The 22,410-nt window shown below is 46.2% G+C and overlaps 1 protein-coding gene across 1 annotated transcript; it reads left to right on the top strand.

The window, feature by feature from the left end:
* The first annotated feature begins 2,873 nt into the window (after positions 1 to 2,873).
* On the top strand, positions 2,874 to 20,763 carry FAH (fumarylacetoacetate hydrolase). Its single transcript, XM_056866129.1, has 13 exons — positions 2,874 to 2,978; positions 4,485 to 4,606; positions 5,773 to 5,822; positions 9,623 to 9,713; positions 10,438 to 10,535; positions 10,908 to 10,960; positions 12,918 to 13,017; positions 13,598 to 13,728; positions 14,931 to 15,006; positions 16,029 to 16,075; positions 17,330 to 17,431; positions 18,934 to 19,051; positions 20,687 to 20,763. Exons 2-13 carry the CDS (start codon positions 4,503 to 4,505, stop codon positions 20,761 to 20,763), a joined length of 1,047 nt encoding a protein of 348 aa, XP_056722107.1. The 5' UTR covers positions 2,874 to 2,978; positions 4,485 to 4,502.
* Positions 20,764 to 22,410: the final 1,647 nt, after the last annotated feature.

Below are 22,410 nucleotides of genomic sequence, written 5' to 3'. Positions count from 1 at the left end.
AGAAGATGGCCAAGATGCCCTCCCTCTCATGATCTGCCTGAGGTCATAGAATCAGCATGACTGACAGATGGCCATCTAGCCTCTGCTTAAAAACCTCCAGGGAAGGACAGCTTACCACCCCCCGAGGAAGCCTGTTCCACCAAGGAACCGCTCTAACTGTTAGAAAATTCTTCCTAATGTCTAGATGGAAACTCTTTTGATTTAATTTCAACCCGTTGGTTCTGGTCCGACCTTCTGGGGCAACAGAAAACTCAGCACCCTCCTCTATATGAGGATATGTCACGCCTCCTGGTATTCCTTGGAGGTCTCCCATCCAAATACTAGCCAGGGTCGGGGCTAGTATTTGGGTGGGAGACCTCCACGGAACACCAGGGTTGTTACACGGAGGCAGGCAATGGTAAACCACCTCCAAACATCTCTTACCTTGGAACCCTGACAGGGTTGCCGTAAGTCAACGGTGACTTGACGTTGTCTCCCTGTTCAGATTTTCCATTTTGTGGTTTGGAAACCCAAGAAAAGTTAACTCCAGGGGTATTCAGTGGCTTAAAAAAACATTTCCAAAAGGGAAATCAAGGACAGTGACTTAAACCACCATACGGCCTAGATTGATTGAGTGCATACCACAGATGTTGGTCTCAGAAGAAGAGCAAGTAAGATTCTTGCTGGCCGATGTGATAATAATAATGTTTATTACGGTCAATTGACCAGCCTCACATAAAACTCCTAGGTCTAAAACAGTCACGCTACCATCCACCAAGAAGTACAAACCCGGGAACGCGTACTAATAGATAAAATTCAACCATATACATGAATGGACAGAGACAAGTAATATCATTATTACCCTATTTTGTAAAATCACGAGTCCCCATTGAGAGCTGGAGTAACAGTATGAATGGGTTTGGCCTTCCTTACATTGCACACCAGTCTACAGAACCTGGCCCCACTCCCGTTTTGTTATGTCAGGATACAGGTCTGATACAGGTAATGCAATGGTTTGATATGGTCCACAGTATCCTGGTAAACGGTTTTAACGGGGGGAAGTCTTTATCTCAATGTGTAGTGGTAGATGTTATCGTGATAGTGAACTAATACAGCTGTTGGTTGAATTTTATTGTTTTATTTTGGGTGTCGTTGGTTTGTTAAGGTCTGTGACCAAACATGAATAAATCTGACTCTGACTCTGACTTAACCATGTGGCAGGAGCCTATGACTTAATGGATAACCGGCAGTTTACAAATTAACTCATCCGTTTGCAGGAATGTGGCTAAGTAAACGTTTTAGGATCAGGTTTGCAAGGTTAAAGATGACCTTGGCTGGCTGACAGATGTCTTCTCTTCCCCCCTTCCACTTCCAAGGAGATGTCTGAACAGAGATGATTTGGGCTCTCCCAGTTGCAGAAGAGACTGTTTGGCTCGGGGTAGCCGTGGGATACAACCCTTTTCTTCCCTTTAATTGACATTTGGCTTTTTCCCCGACCTGAGCAAGGCTGTCAAAGAGAGGACATTTTGGAGGACATTCATTCATAGGGTCGCCATAAGTCGGAAGCGACTTGACGGCGCTTAACACACGCACACATACACATTCTTCTCCATGCCCAGGCTAACCTGATCTTGTCAGATCTCAAAAGCGAAGCAAGGTCAGCCCTGGTTGGTACTTGGATGGGAGACCACCAAGGAATACCAGGGTCACGCCGCAGAGGCAGGCAAATGGCAAACCACCTTTGTTAGTCTTTTGCCTTGAAACCCCTACCGGGTTGACGTAAGTCAGCTGCGACTTGACAGCACTTTGCACACGCAAATTTTTCTACGCACCTTTGGTGCCCCATGAGTAAGCAGAGACCCCTAACATCATCCACCCAATGGCTCTCCACTTTACTATCATAATGATGGAAATTGGGGCTAAGTGGGGGGAAGTGGTTGTTTTTTTTAATTTAGTGTTAACTTATCTGGGATTTTTCCCCTAAAAGTTTTATTGTTATATAAAGGAAGGTTACCTTCCAGCAGCTGGAATGGAGCTGGATATCCCATGTAAACCCGAGATATTCCTGTTAAATCTGGTACCTAATCTAATTGAAGACCAACTTTGAATGGGGTTACATACGATAACTGCTGCTAGAACGACCTTTGCCAGACATTGGAATCAAAAATCGACTCCAAAGATAGAGGAATGGATGGTTAAAGTTAAAGAAATATATGCTTTAATTAAGTGAACAACATTTCAGAAAAATAGAGATGCAATAAGTTGAGTTGAGTTATGGTCACAAACTATAAACAAAATAGAGAATTTTATAAATAAAGGCGAGAAAGGGGAATGTGTTGTGCTCAGTCAGGACCGAACGATGAATATGAAGACAAAGAAATAAGCTGTAGTATATAGATATATTGTATTTTAAATCATGAAGATTGCCTTTTGTTTCCTGCTTTTTTTAGTTGCTGTTCTCCAATAAAATGAAATAAAGTTAGGTAAAAATAAATAAATAAATAAAGGAAGGTTACAGAAGGAAAAAGGAGATTCTACACCATTTTGTGGTCAAATATGCACTCTTGTTATAAGATAAAGAAGATGTTAAAGCTTATGATATACCGTATTCTTAAAATGGCCATTTTATAGGCTATTAAACACATTGAATATCTCTGTTATAACTCTGCCATCAGAATTATTTCTGAACATTTCTCCGCTGTTTTATCTCGATGGTCAAGATTATTCTCTAAATTTAAAATTAGATTGGGTATCCTTGACTTTTGTCAGTATCTACTTTGTTATTTTATTATTGTTCTTTTTAAATTTCAACATAATTATAAAATAATTTCCATTTTTCATAGAAATTTGGTGCTAACTTATCTGGGATTTTTGACCTTTCCTTGCAGCCCAGGCGTAGGATTGGAGTAGCCATCGGCAACCAAGTGCTGGATCTCAGTGCTGTGAAACACCTTTTCGATGGACCGATCCTTTCGAAACATCACCATGTCTTTGACCAGGTATTTAACCAGGTGATGACTAGGTTGGTCTTTGGGAGGTTATCGGTGAGGAATGGAGAAGCAGGGTGGTCAGTGGCGAGACCACGCAAACCCAGATAAGTGACCTTTGGTGCCTGAGATACTGGAATGCCCTAGGAATGCATCCGTATTGCCTACTCTGATTGGTGGCATGTCGTCGAAGAAGAAGAGTTGGTTTTTATATGGCAACTTTCTCTACCTTTTAAGGAGGATCAAACCAGCTTACAGCCTCCTTCCCTTCCTCTCCCCACAACAGACACCTTGTGAGGTAGGTGGGGCTGAGAGAGCTCTGTGTGACTAGCCCAAGGTCACCCAGCAGGCTTCAAGTGTAGGAATGGGGAAACCAACCCGGTTCACCAACGGGTTGAAATTAAATCAAGAGTTTCCGTCTAGACATTAGGAAGAATGGTCTAACAGAGCAGTTTTTCTGGGGAACAGGCTTCCTCGGGGGGAGGGGGGGAGCTCTCCTTCCGTGGAGGTTTTTAAGCAGAGGCTAGATGGCCATCTGTCAGCAGCGCTGATTCTATGACCTTAGGCAGATCATGAGAGGGCGGGCATTTTGGCCATCTTCTGGGCATGGAGTAGGGGTCACTGGGATTGTGTGGGGGATGTAGTTGTGAATTTCCTGCCTTGTGCCGGGGGTTGGACTAGATGACCCTGGTGGTCCCTTCCAACTCTATGTTTCTATGATTAGAGTCCACCGCTCATGTGGAGGAGTGGGGAATCAAACCCGGTTGTCCAGATTAGAATCCACCGCTCTTAACCATTACACCATATGGGGCTCTCTCAGGCAGAGGTCTTGCCATCATCTATTAGTGGAGATGCTGGGCACTGAACTTGGCACCTTCTGCATACAAAGCAGTGCTCTGCCACTAAGCTATGGCCCTACCCTGAAGCGAAATATGGCCAGTAATGTCAATACTGATAGGCTGTGGATATCTCCGGCTCTCATCTTTCATATCATCTCCTAACTTTATTTTGATGTTTGATAGGATACTATTTTACCATCTTTTAAAGATTTTGTATGTTTTATTGGTCTTGATTGGTTTTTTATTGAGCTGTTGTGAGCCACCCTGGGCCCTGTGATCCAGGGGAGGGGCGGGGTATAAGTCCAAAATAAAATAAAATAACTGATCCTTTAAACTGGGGATCGAAGCCGGAGGCCTTCTGCGTGCAAAGCAGGCACCATCTTGCTGAATGATAGTCCCTTACGGTTGCCAGGTCCCTCTTCGCCACCGGCGGACGTTTTGCGGGCGGAGCCTGAGTAGGGTGGGGTTTGGGGAGGGACCTCAATGCCATAGAGTCCAATTGCCAACGTGGCCATTTTCTCTGGGTGAACTGATCTCTATCCTCTGGAGATCAGTTGTAACAGCAGGAGGTCTCCAGCTAGTACCTGGAGGTTGGCAACCCTACTCACGGACAATGCCCAAGTGCACGCATAGGTAAGGGAAGAGAATGCACGGGCTCTCATTTTCCCTTCCTTTGCAGCCGACCCTGAACCATTTCATGGGACTGGGCTGGGAAGCGTGGAGGGAAGCCAGGGCGTTTCTCCAAAAGCTGCTCTCTGCCAACGAGCCGATGCTGAGAGATAATGTGGAATTACGCAAAAGGTAAAAGAACTTGGGGAAAGCCAGGGTTGACCACGTGTTGGCTGGGATTCTGCGGGAACACGGAAAAGCTGTGGAATTTAGCCGTGGTCTTGGGATTCGGCTGTCAAAGATGTTCAGATTTGTTTTGGTTTTTAAGTTTCAAACCCCTGTGGCGGCAAAGATATTTCTAGGGTTGCCAGCTCTGGGTTGGGAAATACCTGGAGATTTTGGGGGTGGAGCCTGAGAAGGGAAGGAGGGACTTCAGTGGAGTATAATGCCATAGAGTCCGATTGCCAAAGCGGCCATCTTCTCCAGGGGAATTGATCTCCGTCTCCCGGAGATCAGTTATAATAGCGGGAGATCTCTAGCCGCCACCTGGAGGTTGGCAACCCTTGCGATTCCTCCTGAAATTTCAAAAACCAGAGAAGTGACTAAATAATATTTCCTGCAGAGGATGAAGCTCTCATGCCTTGCACACCCCACAAACACACAAGCGGAAAAAACTTTGCAATGTCAGAGAACCCATGGAAGTTATATTAACACAGGGTTGCAGAACTTGACTATTCTTTTTTTTGCAGAATTTGTTTTGCAGAATTTTGGCATATAGAGCATATTCAGCCTCAAAAATTAGCAAATCAAATACTCTGGCTCACACACGTCTATCCAGCGAATGCCATCTTAGACCACCCCTCCTCTGTGGAGTTTAGGGCAGCACCCTTGGTTTTCCCCTCCACTACTTTATTCTCACAACAACCCTGTGAGGTAGGTTGGGTTGAGAGAATGTGACTGGCTTAAGGTCACCCAGCAAGCTCCCAATGGACAGCCGGGATTCAAACCTGGGTCTAACCTTCCTAGTCCTACACCGCATCGTTGATGTTATAAATGCGTGTTGGGTACCCGCAAATTTTATCCTGCCTGCTGTCGGGTCTCCCTCTTCCTCAGTGACTTGGACTTCCATGCATGAGATTGTCCTGCCTCAGTGGTCAAAATCCACTATCTCTGTCCCAGATTTTCAGACCCTGGTCTGGGTTCTAGCCCTGCTCTGCAAAACTGGGAGCCAAGCCCAGCAAGGCCCTGCTGGGTTGCTTCCACCAATTTGTGTACAACATTTCTTTCTTATCTGCCTCGGGTTTTTCTTCTTCTTCGGAGGTAGTAAACACGTCATCGTTTCTTTCTCTGTTCCTCAGGGCGTTCGTACCTCGAGCTTCCGCTGTCATGCACCTTCCTGCTGAGATAGGTAAGCATCGTGAATTTCCCACCTACCCGTCCTTTCCTCTTCGGTCATTTATGCATAAGAACATATGAAAGACCCTGATGGATCAGACCAAGGCCCATCAAGTCCAGCAGTCTGCTCACACAGTGGCCAACCAGGTGCCTCTAGGAAGCCCACAAACAAGACGACTGCAGCAGCACCATCCTGCCCGTGTTCCACCGCACCCAAAATAATAGGCATGTTCCTCTGATACTAGAGAGAACAGGTATGCAGCATGACCAGCATCCATTCCAGCTAATAGCCATGAATACCCCTCTCCTCCATGAACATGTCCCCTCTTAAAGCCCTCCAAGCTGGCAGCCATCACCACATCCTGGGGCAGGGAGTTCCACAATTTAACTATGCGTTGGGTGAAAAAATACTTCCCTTAAACCTCCTTTATTCCCCGTTTCAGCCAGGATCAAAGTAACCCGGGTTGGGGGAAACTGTATGCATTGGCTGGAATGATCAGGGACGAAACTGTGTGCTAATGGAGGCATGAATACAGAAAAGCAGTCTCCCAAGCAGAGCTCCAAGGTAGCAGGAAGCACTTGAATCCCTGCCTCTTTACACACTGCTTCGTGATCGGCTGTGAGTGAAGCCAATCTTTTGTGCTTTCCCTGTTTGGCTATCATCATGCTGCCTTGAAGAGGGGTTTGGAAAAGGGTCGGGCGTTCAACCCGAGAAAGTTGTACGCTCGCTCAGTGATTCCGGAATGAGCCAGGATCCATGGTTTAATTCGGGCAAGAAGAGGAATGGGAAAAGCCAGGTTCGTTTTGCGTTGAAGCAGCGTTGAGCTTCCAGGGAAGGAGGTAACGTGCATACCCAAAAATTTGATCCTGGCTGAAACAGGGAATAAAGGAGGGTTCAGCGACCATGCATAAAACACCTTCATTGCTTTCAAAAGAGAAGTCCTCTGCGCTAAGTTTCCCGGCGGGAGAAATCACGGCTCTGACACTAGCCCAGCCCAAGTGTGCAGCAGAATGTAGAAATCTTAAAGCGGTTCAAGTTTTGACTGTATCACTTCAGACTGCAGCTGGGGCAGTTCCAGTTTTGAAGGCTCTCCAACGTAAAATAAAAACCAGACACTCCATGCAAGTAAAAAGCTAGCACACCAGGGGACAGGTTAGAAGTTCCCTGCAAGTAGAAAGCTAGCACACCAGGGGACAGGTTAGAATAACAGAATCATAGAGTTGGAAGGGACCACCAAGGTCATCTAGTCCAACCCCCTGCACAATGCAGGAAATTCACAACTTCCTCCCCCCCACACCCCCAGTGACCTCCATGCCCAGAAGGTGGCCAAGATGCCCTCCCTCTCATCATCTGCTTAAGGTCATAAATTCAGCATTGCTGACAGATGGCCATCTAACCTCTTCTTAAAAACCTCCAGGGAAGGAGATGCTGAGGGAGAATCAAACCGTCTTACAATCCCCTTCCCCTCCCACAACAGGCACCCTGTGAGGTAGGTGGGGCTGAGAGAGTTCTTAATAGATCTGTGACTAGCCCAAGGTCACCCAGCTGGCTTCACGTGGGGAAACCAACCCGGTTCACCAGATTAGCCTCCGCCGCTCATGTGGAGGGGTGGGGAATCAAACCTGGTTCTCCAGATCAGAGTTCACTGCTCCAAGCCACCGCTCTTAACCACTACACCAGGCAAGTAGAAAATTAGCACACCAGAGGATAAGTTAGTACAATGCTAGTGTCTTCTTGCCTACTTCATTTCTATTCCACCTTTCTCGCGGAGACCCGCGGTGGATTTCGCAGTTAAACAGCAATGCAATAAAGCATAATACGGGCAAACAATGCATAGGATCGCATTACAAAATTAGGGTACGCAAAAAGTGACAGTATCATACACACAATAAACAATGCAGCGGTCATGCATGAGGCAAGGAGGAACCCTTCAGGCCAAAGCCCCTTCCAGACTCATTCAGACGCCACCCAAGTTGGCTTGGTGCCGCACCTGAACCACGACACAGTAAAATATTCATTTATTTACTTCATTTATACCCCTGCCTTTCTCCCTAATAGGGATGCAAAGTGGCTCACGACATCCTCCCCCTCTTCATTTTATCCTCACAACAGCCCTGTGAGGGAGGTTAGGGTGAGAATGTGTGGGTGGCTCAGGATCACCCAACAAGCTTCCAGGGCATAGGGATTTGAACCCGCGCCTCCCAGATTCTAGTCTGACAGTCTAACCGCTACAGTCTAACCGGAGAGGGGCTGTGGCTCAGTGGTAGAGCATCTGCTTGGCATGCAGAAGGTCCCAGGTTCAATCCCCGGCATCTCCAGTTAAAAGGGACTAGACAAGCAGGTGATGTGAAAGACCTCTGCCTGAGATCCTGGAGAGCTGCTGCCGGTCTGAGTAGACGATACTGATGGTCCAAGGGTTTGATTCAGTATAAGGCAGCTTAATGTGTTCATGTACTCTTTTAGGGGCGGGGCTGTGGCTCAGTGGTAGAGCCTCTGCTTGGCAAGCAGAAGGTCCCAGGTTCAATCCCCGGCATCTCCAGTTAAAGGGACCAGGCAAGTAGGTGATGTGAAAGACCCCTGCCTGAGACCCTGGTGAGCCGCTGCCAGTCTGAGTAGACAATACTGACTTTGATGCACCAAGGGTCTGATTCAGTAAAGGCAGCTTCATGTGTACAGCCACCCTGCAACGTCAGGAAACTGTTCCATGTTTTGAAAAGTCTGGAGTTCAATTTAAATGCACTTTAACTCCCATTTTGATCACCCGGCTACTTGGCCAAAAGAGCCAAAATCCAGTAAGGGGGCGGTCATAATTAACTGTGTGGTCCTGCTCAAGACCTATTGGTCATTTGAGCAGAATCATTAAAGTATTTTAAGTTTATATTAACCGACATTTCAATCATTTCCCACAATGGCCATCGGAGGGCAGCAAATGTATGCAATACAGAATCAGACCCTTTTTTTTAATGTTTTTTTTTTATGTGGGTTTTTTTTTCCATTTTACAAGATGAGAAGGCAAATTCCTGGGGAAGCAGACTGCAGTTATCTGTTTTCTGGAGGCTTTAGCATCATTGTAAAAGCTCAGCACTCCCATCGAATGCCCCCCCTCGCAGTTAGTTTCATAGCCTTCGTATACTCTAGGGTTGCCAACCTCCAGGTACTAGCTGGAGATCTCCTGCTTTTACAACCGATCACCAGCCGATAGAGATCAGTTCCCCTGGAGAAAAAGGCTTATTTGGCAATTGGACTCTATGGCATTGAAGTCCCTCCCCTCCCCAAACCCCACCCTCCTCAGGCTCCACCCCCAAAACCTCCCGCCGGTGGCAAAGAGGGACCCGGCACCCCTAGTATACTTTCATGGGGGGACGACGACCCTATTTTATTTAGTTTTTTCAGCAGCTTTTCAGGGCTCCGTAAAAGTTTCAGGGTTCGCACAAACCGCCCTGTGCCATTAATTGCATCTTTTCTTTTTTTAAATAAATTTTTATTAATTTTTAAAACACAAAACAAAACAAACAAATACAATAAAATTAATATATTAAAAAATACAAAAAGAAAATACAAAAGAGTATCTTTATATACTAATTATTACATTCATGATTACTAAATTATAAAATCCAAAAAGATACCCCTTCACCCTCCACCCACCTTAAAAAAGTGACCCTTCATCCGACATCCGACGAAGTGTCTAAACAGTTTTTATAATGAAATACTTATTAACAATGTAATATAAAGATATTAAAACTAGTTTCTATAACTCGCTAAGTAATATAGTAAAACCATTAATTGCATCTTTTCAAACTTACTCCTTCTAGGAGACTACACCGATTTCTATTCCTCCTGGCAACACGCCACCAACGTTGGGATCATGTTCAGAGGGAAGGAGAATGCGCTGATGCCTAACTGGTCAGTACGTGTTGCCCAGAGGCGGCGTTTGGTTTCACAACTTTAGAGTGGCATATACAACTTTCTCCACTTCTCCATTTTATCTTTGCAGCAACCTTGTGGGGTAGGTTAGGCTGAGCATGCGACTGGCCCAAGGTCACCCAGCAAGCTTCTATGGCGGAGAAGGGATTCGAACCTGAGTCTCCCAGATCCTAGTTCGATACCCTAACTACTATTGCCTTTTGTTATATATTGTTCATTATTTAACCATTGGTGTATTTGTTTATTTATTTGATTTCTAGCCCTCCCTCAATTCCCAACCGAAGCCGGGCTTAGGGCGGGTTACAACAGTTCATACAATAAAACAATTAAAATCTATCATCTCTTAATTTAAATATTAAAATATTTATTGTCTTTTCTGTTCGGTGTGATCAATTTAATTGTAACTGCGATCATGATATGACTTGCAGTTTCTCTTCCCCCCTTTTTTATCTATTAAAAAAAAGGTAAAAATCTTATTTAAACAGAAAAGTGGGGGGGGGGAGGATACCAGCTGGGTCCCTGCAGAGGGTGTGAAGGGCAGGGAAGCAGCCCGGGGTTTGTAACTGAGACCCAAACCTTGTTTTCGCCATCTAACCATGGCTCCGTAGCTTTGCGATGTGTCGGTATCAAGCTACTGTACTGTTGTATCGTTCAATAAAATTTGACGTAGGTATCAAGCTGATAAGCGTTTTTCTTTTCCAAGGCTGCACTTGCCCGTTGGCTACCACGGCCGTGCTTCTTCCGTCGTCGTATCCGGCATCCCGATTCGGAGGCCGATGGGGCAGATGAGGCCCGATGACGGTGAGTTTCCTCCCATTCCCCCTGGAACGTGCTTTCACTTGCACAAACGGCAATTAATCGATGTATGCACAGCAAGGGGAGGGGGCCGTGGCTCAGTGGTAGAGCATCTGCTTGGCATGCAGAAGGTCCCAGGTTCAATCCCGGGCATCTCCAGTTAAAGAGACTGGGCAAGTCGGTGTTGTGAAAGACCCCTGCCTGAGACCCTGGAGAACCGCTGCCCGTCTGAGTAGACGATACTGACTCTGATGGACCTTGATGGTCTGATTCAGTATACAGCAGCTTCATGTGTCCATCAGGTATTTTAAATCTCTGTTGCATTTCCTTCTGGGTCAGAATGGGCTTACTGGTGGTTTCTTCCTGTTTCAATTCCAGCTCAACCTCCGGTGTTTGGTGCCTGCAAGCTTCTGGATATCGAGTTAGAAATGGTAGGAGAATATTTCTTTTTCTTCTTTTTTAATAATAATTTTTGTTATGTATAATAGGATACAGAAACAAAAAGGGGGAAAAGAGGGGGAAACAAACCACGCCTGTGTTCAAGCTTTAACAGAGTAATACATTCATATATCAACTTCAGACTCACCCCTTAAACTCTGAAACTAGATCTTTACGATGCCCTTTAAAAAATTTACTATTCTCTTGTAGAGTGCTGAGTTTTGCAAGATATTTAAAAACAACAAGATATTTGCAAGATATTTAAAAACAACAAGATATTTGCAAGATATTTAAAAACAAGGTATTTAAAACAGCAAGATATTTAAAATAAGACAGCAAGATATTTAAAAATAACTTTATCAACTTCAGTCTCACCTCTTAAACTCTGAAACGAGATCTTTATAATGCCCTTTAGAAAATTTACTATTCTCTTGTAGAGTGCTGAGTTTCACAAGATATTTAAAAACACTTGCTGGATAATAAGTAATCAGATACTCTTGGATACCTCAATATAAATTGATAACCTTAATTCTAACAATAAGCATAAACTATCATTTTCTGATGCATAGTACCAGTAAATAGCGTTATCTCTATATCCTACCTCTAGCAGGAATGTAAAAATGGTAGATTATTTCTTTATACCCATGCACCCCTTTTCCCCTCCATTACCTTTCCCTCGTGTGTGTGTGTGTGTGTGTGTGTGTGTGTGTGTGTGTGTGTGTTAAGTGCCGTCAAGTCGCTTCTGACTCATGGCGACCCTATGAATGAATGTCCTCCAAACATCCTTAACAGCCTTGCTCAGGTCTTGCAAAGTAAGGGCCGTGGCTTCCTTGACTGAGTCACTCCATCTCATGTTGGGTCTTCCTCTTTTCCTGCTGCCTTCACCTTTTCCTAGCATTATTGTCTTTTCCAGTGAGTCTTGTCTTCTCATAACGTGACCAATGTACGATAGCCTCAGTTTAGTCATTTTAGCATCTAGGGACTGTTCAGGCTTGATTTGATCTAGAACCCACTGGTTTGTCTTTTGGGTAGTCCACGGTATCCGTAACCCTCTCCTCCAACACCACATTTCAAAGGAGTCAACTTTCTTCCTGTCAGTTTTCTTCATTGTCTAACTTTCACACCCTTTCCCCCTTAGGTTTAAATAATCTTATGAAGGAATCCATTTGTACAAGTTAGTTTAACAGTATGAGCTACATTGCTTAAATATTCACCGAAACAGCACAAGGAGAAAGCTGAAATTGACTATAGAGGAAAGGGATTATCTTCTTCTGGGACACATGGGAATGTGTCCAGCCTTAAATTTGGCTATAGTTGCTAACCTCCAAGTGGGGCATGGGTATCTCCCAGAGATGGTCAGCGGATGACAGAGATCAGTTCCTCTGCAGAAAACTGACTGCTTTGGAAGGTGGATTCCAGGGTCGGATTTAGGTTTGATGAGTCCCTAAGCTATTGAAGGTAATGGGGCCCTTTATATGTCCAGCTGTCCTTTGCCAACAACAAATTGTCGCTGTTTTTTGTGTTGAATATATGCTATATGGTAATTTATGGACCTAATAGGTATCTAAAGCCATTTGCACATCACAAAATATGCATTTTATCAAAGTAATTGTTGATTTTGGAAATGTACATCCAGGTTTTTTTTCCTTTAAATTTTTTTGGGGGGCCCCAAGAGAGTGGGGCTCTAAGCTATAGCTTGTTTAGCTTATACGTAAATCCGGCACTGGTCCCTCCCCTTCCCAAACCCCCCTTCCCCAGATTCCACCCCCAAATCTCGAGGAATTTCCCAACCCAGAGTTGGCACCTCTAAACTTTGGATATGCAAGCTAAGGCCAAGCTTGTGTGAAAGTGGGATTGGGTTCTAGTGCTATCCAGGTGATTGAGGAGAGGGCCAGAAACCTCCAACCTGCAATTCCTACTGTTTTGAGTTCCTCTTCTGCTTCTTTTCAGGCATTCTTTGTGGGCCCTGGAAACAGGCTCGGAGAGGCCATTCCCATCCACGAAGCTCACAAGCACATCTTCGGGATGGTTCTCATGAACGACTGGAGCGGTAAGAGGACCTTCAGTCCTCCGGGAAGAAGAAGGGCTGTTATATAGAGGATGGTGCCGAATTGTTTTCTGTTGCCTCAGAAGGTCGGACCAGGACCAACGGGTTGAAATTAAATCAAAAGAGTTTCCGTCTAGACATTCGGAAGAATTTTCTAACAGTCTGAACGGTTCCTCAGTGGAACAGGCTTCCTCGGGAGGTGGTGAGCTCTCCTTCCCTGGAGGTTTTTAAGAAGGGGCTAGATGGCCATCTGTCAGCCATGCTGATTCTATGAGCTTAGGCAGATCATGAGAGGGAGGGCATCTTGGCCATCTTCTGGGCGTGGAGTGCGGGGGATCACTGGGGTGTGTGGGGAAGAGGTAGTTGTGAATTTCATGCATTGTGCAGGGGGTTGGACTAGATGACCCTGGTGGTCCCTTCCAAATCTATGATTCAAAGAGAGGGTCGTATTGAGAAGGAAATAAGGGACAGAGAGAATGTATAACCTCGTTTAGTTATTTCTGTGATGTCTATAGTTATATCTATTCATCTCTATTTGCCTGCCAGTATAATAGTACTGTTGTCATCTTCTCCCCTCTTCCAGCTCGTGACATTCAGAAGTGGGAATATGTTCCGCTGGGCCCATTTTTGGGCAAGAGCTTTGGAACGACCGTCTCTCCGTGGGTGGTCACGATGGAGGCGCTGCAGCCGTTTGCCCTGCCAAACCCTGCCCAGGTCAGCCGAGCGCGAGCGGGCGTCTCTCGTCTTTCGGGCAGGGCGATGTCTACCGAACCGCCACACTCGGCACTCAATTCGAGACGTGCATCGGAGGCAACCTCCCCTCTCTCGTCTCACCAAGATAGTAAAGCGTGGGCAATCTCCATCCGAGGCCCCCGTGTCTGAATTCCTAATGTGCCCGCAGGCTTTAAAAGGTTGGGGACCCCTGGGTTAGAGTGTTAGATTAGGATCTGGGAGAGCCAGTTTCAATACCCTCTCGGAGCTAAACAAAAACTTGGTGGGTATATCATTTAGACATTATAAACAGGTCATAACTTTTTAATGTTAAGCAGGAAAATATAATCTATTTACCCACATAATGTAATCATTTAGATCATCTAGAAATTTTAAGATCTGTAGAGATGGATAAGAGCCCCGTGGCGCAGAGTGGTGAGCTGCAGTACTACAGTCCAAGCTCTGCTCACGACCTGGGTTCGATCCCGACGGAAGTCTGTCTCAGGTCGCCGGCTCGAGGTCGACTCAGCAGTCCATCCTTCCGAGGTCGGTGAAATAAGTACCCAGATTGCTGGGGGTAAAGGGAAGACGACTGGGGAAGGCACTGGCAAACCACCCCGTAAACAAAGTCTGCCTAGGAAACGTCGGGATGTGACGCCACCCCATGGGTCAGGAATGACCCGGTACTTGCACAGGGGACCTTTGTCTTTAGAGATGGATAGAAACAATTATAGGGATTATAGAAATCATCCTATACCATTTATTGATTTTAATTTTTTTTGATACATTGGACTACTAGATAAACTATTTTGGTAGCTTGTAATGTTTTCGAAGTAGTCAACTTATTTTGTACCATATGTTATATTGTGTATGTTTATTTTATTCTGTTTAAACCAGTCCTTGTTTTGAATTCGCTAGATATTTCTATGTGTAGCGGTAATCTCCACTCTTTTTTATCGGTTTTATCTTTTGTATTCATTATCATCTAAAATAAATAAATATAATATAAAATAAAAAAACTTGGTGGGTGACCCTGGGCCAGTCACCCTCTTTCAGCCTAATGTACCTTACAGGGTTGTTGGGGATAAACTGAAGGGGCACAGAGCAGCATGCCTGCTCTGAGCTCCTTGGGGAAAGGGTGAAATAAGAATACCCTAAATCAATCATTCTGTACAGCGGCTATAACGCTACTTCTGTTCTTTCAGGATCCCAGACCTCTGCCCTACCTCTGTGATGACCAGCCGTATACATTTGATATCAACCTCTTTGTCTCTATTAAAGGTACTGTACGCCCTCTATCACATTTTGGGTCCGACAGAAGGTCAGGGATGGTGGCGGGAAACGCTGCCAAGTCGCAGCCGACATGGCACCCTCATCGGGTGTTCAAGGCAAGAGGCGTTCAGAGGTGGTTTGCCATTGCCTGCCTCTGCGTAGCAACCCTGGCGTTCCTTGGTGGTCTCCCACCCAAGTACTAACCAGGGCCGACCTGGTTTAGCTTCTGAGATCTGATGAGATCAGGCTAGCCTGGGCTGTCCAGGTCAGGATGCGACACATATTACCTGTCTCATTCTAATCCTACTGTTCCTTTGAGGAGCTCCGTACGTGCTTTTCTCCTTCATTTAATCCTCACGACGACCTTGTGAGGGTACGTCCATGGCTGAGTAGGGATTTGAACACGGGTCTTCCCAGCTCTGGTTTGACGCTCTAACCTCTGGGCCACACTTGTTCAAATCCTGTTATGGTGGGAAGGGAAGGACATGCCAATTCTTCCGCTGCAGGAAAAAGATCCCTGGCCAGAATGAGCTTGTGCATTCTCTAGAAAAGCCTGGAACAATGTTAAGGTTGGGTCGCCAGCTCCAGGTTGTGAAATACCTGGAGATTTTGGGGGTGGAACCCTAGGAGGATGGGGTTTGGGGAGGGGAGGGACTTCAGTGCCATAGAGTCCAATTGCCAAAGTGTCCATTTTCTCCAGGGGAACTGATTTCTATTGCCTGGAGCTCAGTTGTAATAGCAGGAGATCTCCAGTCTCCACCTGGAGGTTGGCAACCCTAGTTAAGATCCACCTAGATTTTTATTGTCTCCAACCCATGGGCCAAAATCTCAAACGTTACCTGTTTTCCCCTCCTCGTGACTCCTGGCCGCTGAACGAATGAGGGACATTTAGCAAACCTTTTCCAATAGGGTTAATTAGCATTTATGCAGGCTGCTCAGGTAGGGTTACCTGGACACAGCTGTTTGGGTTTCATTGAAAAGGCAACACTGAGCCAGTGCCAATTCCCCTCTATCCTCCACCTCTTTTTCAGGAGAGGAGATGAGCAAGCCGGCTACTATCTGCAACTCAAACTTTAAGGTAAGAAACTTTTCCCTGTTTCGGTCGCTGTTATTCAAATTCTTGGCTGAGAAGGGATTTGAACCGGGCTCCCCCATGAGCCCGCCGCTAGTAACTGCACCACACTGTCACTTACGGAGCAGCTGCTCTCTGAGACTGGACTGGGATTGCGGCAGTTTCAGTTAATGCGCTTCCTGTGTGACTCCTACACAACAAGATAAAGTTATTGAAAGCCCTGTGGCGCTATGGCGCGTGGGTTTTTGCTGTCAAGTCGCTACTGACTTATAGCGGCACTGTAGGGTTTTCAAGGCAAGAGTCGTTCAGAGGTGGTTTGCTGTTGCCTGCCTGGAAGGCTTGAAGAGGGGAGTGGACATGTACATGGAGGATATCCATGGCTACTAGTCAAAATGAATACTAGTCATGACCCATACCTGTTCTCTCCAGTATCAGAGGAGCATGCCTATTGTATTAGGTGCTTTGGAACACAGGCAGGATGGTGCTGCTGCAGTCATCCTGTTTTGTGGGCTTCCTAGAGCCACCTGGTTGGCCACTGTGTGAATAGACTGCTGGACTTGATGGGCCTGGGTCTGACCCCGCAGGGCTTTTCTTACGTTCTAAGGCTTGAAGAGGGGAGTGGACATGTTCATGGAGGAAAGGGGTATTCATGGCTACTAGTCAAAATGGATACTAGTCATGATGCGTACCTATTCTCTCCAGGATCAGAGGAGCATGCCTATTTTATTAGGTGCTGTGGAACCCAGGCAGGATAATGCTGCTGCAGTCGTCTTGCTTGTGGTCTTCCTAGAGGCACCTGGTTGGCCACTGTGTGAACAGACTGCTGGACTTGATGGGCCTCGGTCTGATGCAGCAGGGCTTTTCTTGTGTTCTTATGCCTCCGCATCGCGCCCCTGGTATTCCTTGGAGGTCTCCCATCCAAATACTTGCCAGGGTCGAGGCTGAGAGTGTGTGACTGGCACCACTGAGGCGGGCAAAAACGCTGGCTATCAGCCATGAACTACTGCGGGAAGAGGATATGATGGATTTCTTGCCTCCTTCCCCACTGTTGTGCTGTACATCTGGTGAACAAATCAGGGAGTCTCATAGAGCAATGTTAGTTCCAGCAACGTGCCTCAGTTGCTGTGAAGGGTTCGGAGTCTCAAAGGAAAGATTAACTTAGACAGCGGATCTCTTTTGATCAGCAGGGGAAGAATGAAACCCGCTGCGTAAAGGCCGTGGTGCGGCCAGCGCCTTAAACCACTTCTGTTTTGTCCTCAGCACATGTACTGGACCATGAAACAGCAGTTAGCTCACCACACTGTCAACGGCTGCAACGTCCGGCCCGGGGACCTCCTAGCCTCTGGAACCATCAGCGGACCTGTAAGAGTTTTCAGTAGCCACTATCGCATGAGCGCATGAACACATGAAGCTGCCTTCTGCTGAATCAGTGTCACAATTTGCATAGTACAGCTACAAAATTCATATAAAACCTTTAATGCCAATATAAGGCTTGATGTGCCTCTGGAGGAGAATGTCTGTCTTGTGCATCATTGCTGCACTTTTTCTCTTTTCCTATGAGACTGAGTTACATCAGTGTGAAAAATACACACAGTAGGCCTAAGGCCAAACTTACGAACAGATGTTATAGCTGCTAATAGCAACTTGATAAAATTAGTAAAAACTGTCTTGAAATATATGTATCTTTGTTTGTTTGTTGTTTAGATAGGTAATGTTAAGTTAGACACTGGGATATATTACACTTGGGTGTGTTTGTTAGACAATTTTGTATTTGATAGTATGTTATATTGGTTTTATATGAATTTTGTAGCTGTGCTATTCGAATTGTGACAGTGATATATAGGGCATGGTAGGTCAGATTGTATTCTACTGACTTAGACCATCAAGGTCCATCAAAGTCTGTATTGTCTACTCAAACCAGCAGCGGCTCTCCAGGGTCTCAGGCAGAGGTCTTTCACATCACCTACTTGCCTGGTTCCTTTAACTGGAGATGCCGGGGACTGAACCTGGGACCTTCTCCATGCCAAGCAGATGCTTTACCACTGAGCCACAGCCCCTCTCCATAGCTCTCCAGGGTCTCAGGCAGAGGTCTTTCACATCACCTACTTGCCTAGTCCTGGTTTCTCCATTCCTACACACGAAGCCAGCTGGGTGACCTTGGGCTAGTCACAGCTCTCTCAGCCCCACCTACCTCACAGGGTGCCTGTTGTGGGGAGGGGAAGAGAAGGTGATTGCAAGCTGGTTTATGTCTCCCTTAAGTGGTAGAGAAAGTCGGCATATAAAAACCAACTCGTCTTCTAATATGCGAGGGTGGGGTGGGGTGGACATGGCATTAGCTGTGTGCCATTGATGTGCTGAGATTTGTCCCCTGTACTTCCCTGATTAGGATTCTTTATAGATTACTTTGTTTTAACAGTTTGCTCTTAGACTTCAAAGGCATTAGCTAGAAAAGCAATCTGTAGGCATTCTCCCAGAGAACAAAGGATTAAATCAGAGCCAAACAAATCAGCCTAGCACATCAATGGACTGAATCGATATCAGGGTGGGGTGTTTTGTTTTGGCACTCTCTGGGTCCGCAGAGCACATCAATGGACTGAATCGATATCAGGATGGGGTGTTTTGCTTTGGCACTCTCTGGGTCCGCAGAGCACCCTTGGGTTTCGAAGGCCGGTGGTACCACAGCAGTAGAAAAGGGCAAGAGTCCAGTAGCGCCTTAAAGACTTAACACAATTTCCAGCAGGGTGTGAGCTTTCGTGAGCCACAGCTCACTTCTCCAGGTCACCCAAGGCTACTGTGCACATGCTGTTAAAAAAAACCCAACAAACGGACGCCGAATAAATATCTGTCCTCGCTCCCTCGTTCAGGATCCCGAGAACTTTGGTTCCATGTTGGAGTTGTCGTGGAAGGGGACGAAAGCGATTGACCTCGGGAACGGCCAGTCCCGTAAATTTCTGCGAGATGGAGATGAAGTCATTATAACAGGTGTGTTTCCATGTGGGCAGAGAGGAAAGATGAGACCTGATGTAGGGGGGGTATTGGGGGGGAGGGGGTTGGTTTAAGTAACAGAGCGTGGGGGCTTGATTCAGACCGAAACGTCAACACGAGGGAGAGGGTTAAGTGAACATACGAAGCTGCCTTATATTGAGTCAGACCTGGGGTCTATTAAGGTCAGACTCGTCTACTCTGAGCAGCAGCGGCTCTCCGGGGTCTCAGTAGCGTAGGGTCTTCTTTCAAATCACCTACTATCCAAGCTTATTGATTGGAGAAGCCAAGGATTGAACCTGGGACCTTAAACAAATGAAGCTGCCTTGTACTGAATCAGACCCTCAGTCCATCAAAGTCAGTATTCTTTACTCAGACTGGCAACAGCTCTCCAGGGTCTCAGGCGGAGGTCTTTCACATCACCTCCTTGCCTAGTCACTCTAACTGGAGATGCCGGGGATTGGACCTGGGACCTTCTGCGTGCCAAGCAGATGCTCTACCTCTGAACCACAGCCTCTCTCCATGGCTCTCCAGGGTCTCAGGCAGAGGTCTTTCACATCACCTACTTGCCTAGTCCCTCCAACTGGAGATGCTGGGGATTGAACCTGGGACCTTCTGCGTGCCAAGCAGATGCTCTACCTCTGAACCACAGCCCCTCTCCATGGCTCTCCAGGGTCTCAGGCAGAGGTCTTTCACATCACCTACTTGCCTGGTCCCTTGAACTGGAGATAATGGGGATTGAACCTGGGACCTTCTCATGCCAAGCAGATGCTCTACCACTGATTTATGGCCTCCCCTACAAAGAAGAAATTATCATCTGTGCAGGTCACAATATGTAAATTAGTTTTTCTGCTTTGTTAATTTTACAGTGACCTCTTCTGTCTATTATCCTGGATCCCCCCAGGACCTAGGAAACAAATTCGCCTTTCCGTCGTCCTTGCAACCACCATCACCCCATCCCGAAAGGAACAATTTGAATCCTCCATCCTTTACAGACCATGATGGATTTGTGCATTCGATACTCTGTAGAAATTCACTTAACCTTTGCGGAGAGTTGATAAGATAAACCCGGAATGATTCATCAAGAGTTTGGCTAGCCATAAACTTCACAAACTTTGTGTGTGTGTGTTACCCCTTCTGAACTCATTTAGCAGCAACACAGAAAGCTTTTTCAGGAGGATTTTGTGGTGCTGGAGAGCAGTGCTAAAGTCCCCCCTCCATCCAACTAGTAGTCTCTGGTATTATGCAAATCTATGAATAGGTTCTCCCCCAAATCTATAAATAGGTCTCCCCAAAGCACTTGCTTTGGACTCTCTAAATCATTAATTGGGGGAGAATCTATTCATAGATTTGCATAACAGAGGGTTTGGCCCTTAGAGAAGGGAGGAGCCCAAACCAGCCTGAAGCCGCCTTATGCTGAATCAGACCATTGGTCCATGAAGGTCAGTATTGTCTACTCAGACCGGCAGCGGCTCTCCAGGGTCTTAGGCAGAGGTCTGTCACATCCCCTACTTGTCTGGTCCCTTTAACTGGAGATGCCGGAGATTGAACCTGGGACCTTCTGCATGCCACAACAAACAAGGCCATACTCTTGTCCAAAAGATTATCTAATTACGTTGTTTTCTCATCCTGCAGGCTACTGCCAAGGAAATGGTTATCGAGTTGGCTTTGGGGAATGTTCTGGAAAAGTGCTCCCAGCCAAACTGATCTGAGTTGTAAGGCTGGCCAAGAGGAAAAGGAGGAGGGAGAATTCCTTTCTTAGCATTTTGTTCCTGCTTCTGACGTTATGGTTTACCAGTACAAAAGAAAGTTGGGTTTTTCTCTCCCTTATAAACTTTTAAACCACTAATTTTTTGCAATGGACTCCGGATTGTTGCTGTTTGTCATAGGCATAAATTCTAGCGATGCATATTGTCTTAGTGAGTCCAGCTATTTCAGTGCCGCCTTTCAACTAGAATCAGAGGCTACCGCTGAATCCCGAGAGCAGTTTTCCCCGTGTTCATCACATACTGATCTGCAGGCTGGCTGGAAAAGGCAGGTCCTCTGAGCGTGTCGTGAATGCTGTTCCTGATGGTGAAATTCTGTTCAGATTTACTCCACTGAAATCAAGGGATTTAGACTAGAGAAACTCTGCATAGGATGGTACTGTGAGTAATGGCATGAAAACATGTCAGTGTACAGTTAGGTTTGTGAACTCTGGGTCGAGAAATCCCTGAAGATTTTGGGGGAGGGCAGGGTTTGGATTGACTCAATAAAGTAAGCCACAGCCTTCAATTTGCAGGATCTGAGCAAGGCTGTCAAAGATAGGACATTTTGGAGGACTTTCATTCATAGGGTCGCCATGAGTAGGAAGCGACTTGACGGCAGTTAACACACACACAGGGTTTGGAGAAGGGAGAGGGCTCAGCAGGATATAATGCTATGGAGTCGACCCTCTAAAACAGCCATTTTCAACAGGGGAAGTGATTTTCTTTCATCTGAAGATCAGTTGTAAATTTGGGAGATCTCCCGGCCCCACATGGAGGTTGGCAAAGCTATGTACAATCGAGTTATGAGGGTGGGGAGTTTTTGAGTCCTTGAGCTTTAGAAATTGGGTAATTCTACACACACACACACACATACACACACACACACACACACACCCCAAAGCCTATGACATCTGTATTATTTAGGACGGGTATCTTTGAATTCTTAGAATCTGGAATCAGCAAACAGTTTTGCAGGAAAGTCATTAGTGGGAAGGTGAAAACCCAAATCTCTCCCTGAAAAGAGCACTTGCCATTAATGATGCATCCTGGCATGCGCGCCATTGCATTACAACTGCAAGTCGCAGAGTTATCCAGGCCAGACCCTTCAAAACTTGACTCCCTGTAAGGACATGTGTTTGTCCAGCATATGTAATGGAATTGGCCTTTGGGGGCTTACGCGCTGAATATACAGTACATAAGTGGCATTGACGGCCCTCCCCTCTCCAAACCCCTCCCTCCTCAGGCTCCACCCTCCAAATCTCCAGGTATTTCCCAGTCCGGAGCTGGCAACCCCATGCCCGAAGATGGACAGCGAGCCGCCGTTTTCTATTGAAGCCATTTATTGTAATAGATCATACATTCTCTACAGGTTTCCGGCGAGTGGGGTTGTTCCGAGCGCAACCGCCCTCGATACGGGAGAACTGCTTAAGTACGAAAGTAATTTTTCTATTCCTTAAAATAAAATCGGCAGAGGCACCTTCCCCACATTCAGTTCAAAAGTCACGGTTGGCCCCCAGTGCTGCATCCCCCGTGGAGGTGAAACTTCTGGGGTCTTTCCAAGGACATTTAACCAGACAGTAGGGTTGGCTTTGGGGGCCAGTGTGTGCGTTA

Source organism: Euleptes europaea, chromosome 20 (assembly GCF_029931775.1).
Source record: "Euleptes europaea isolate rEulEur1 chromosome 20, rEulEur1.hap1, whole genome shotgun sequence".
Lineage (NCBI taxonomy): Eukaryota > Metazoa > Chordata > Lepidosauria > Squamata > Sphaerodactylidae > Euleptes > Euleptes europaea.
Note: the sequence above shows the minus strand (reverse complement) of the source record. Positions and strands in the feature narration are given on the sequence as shown.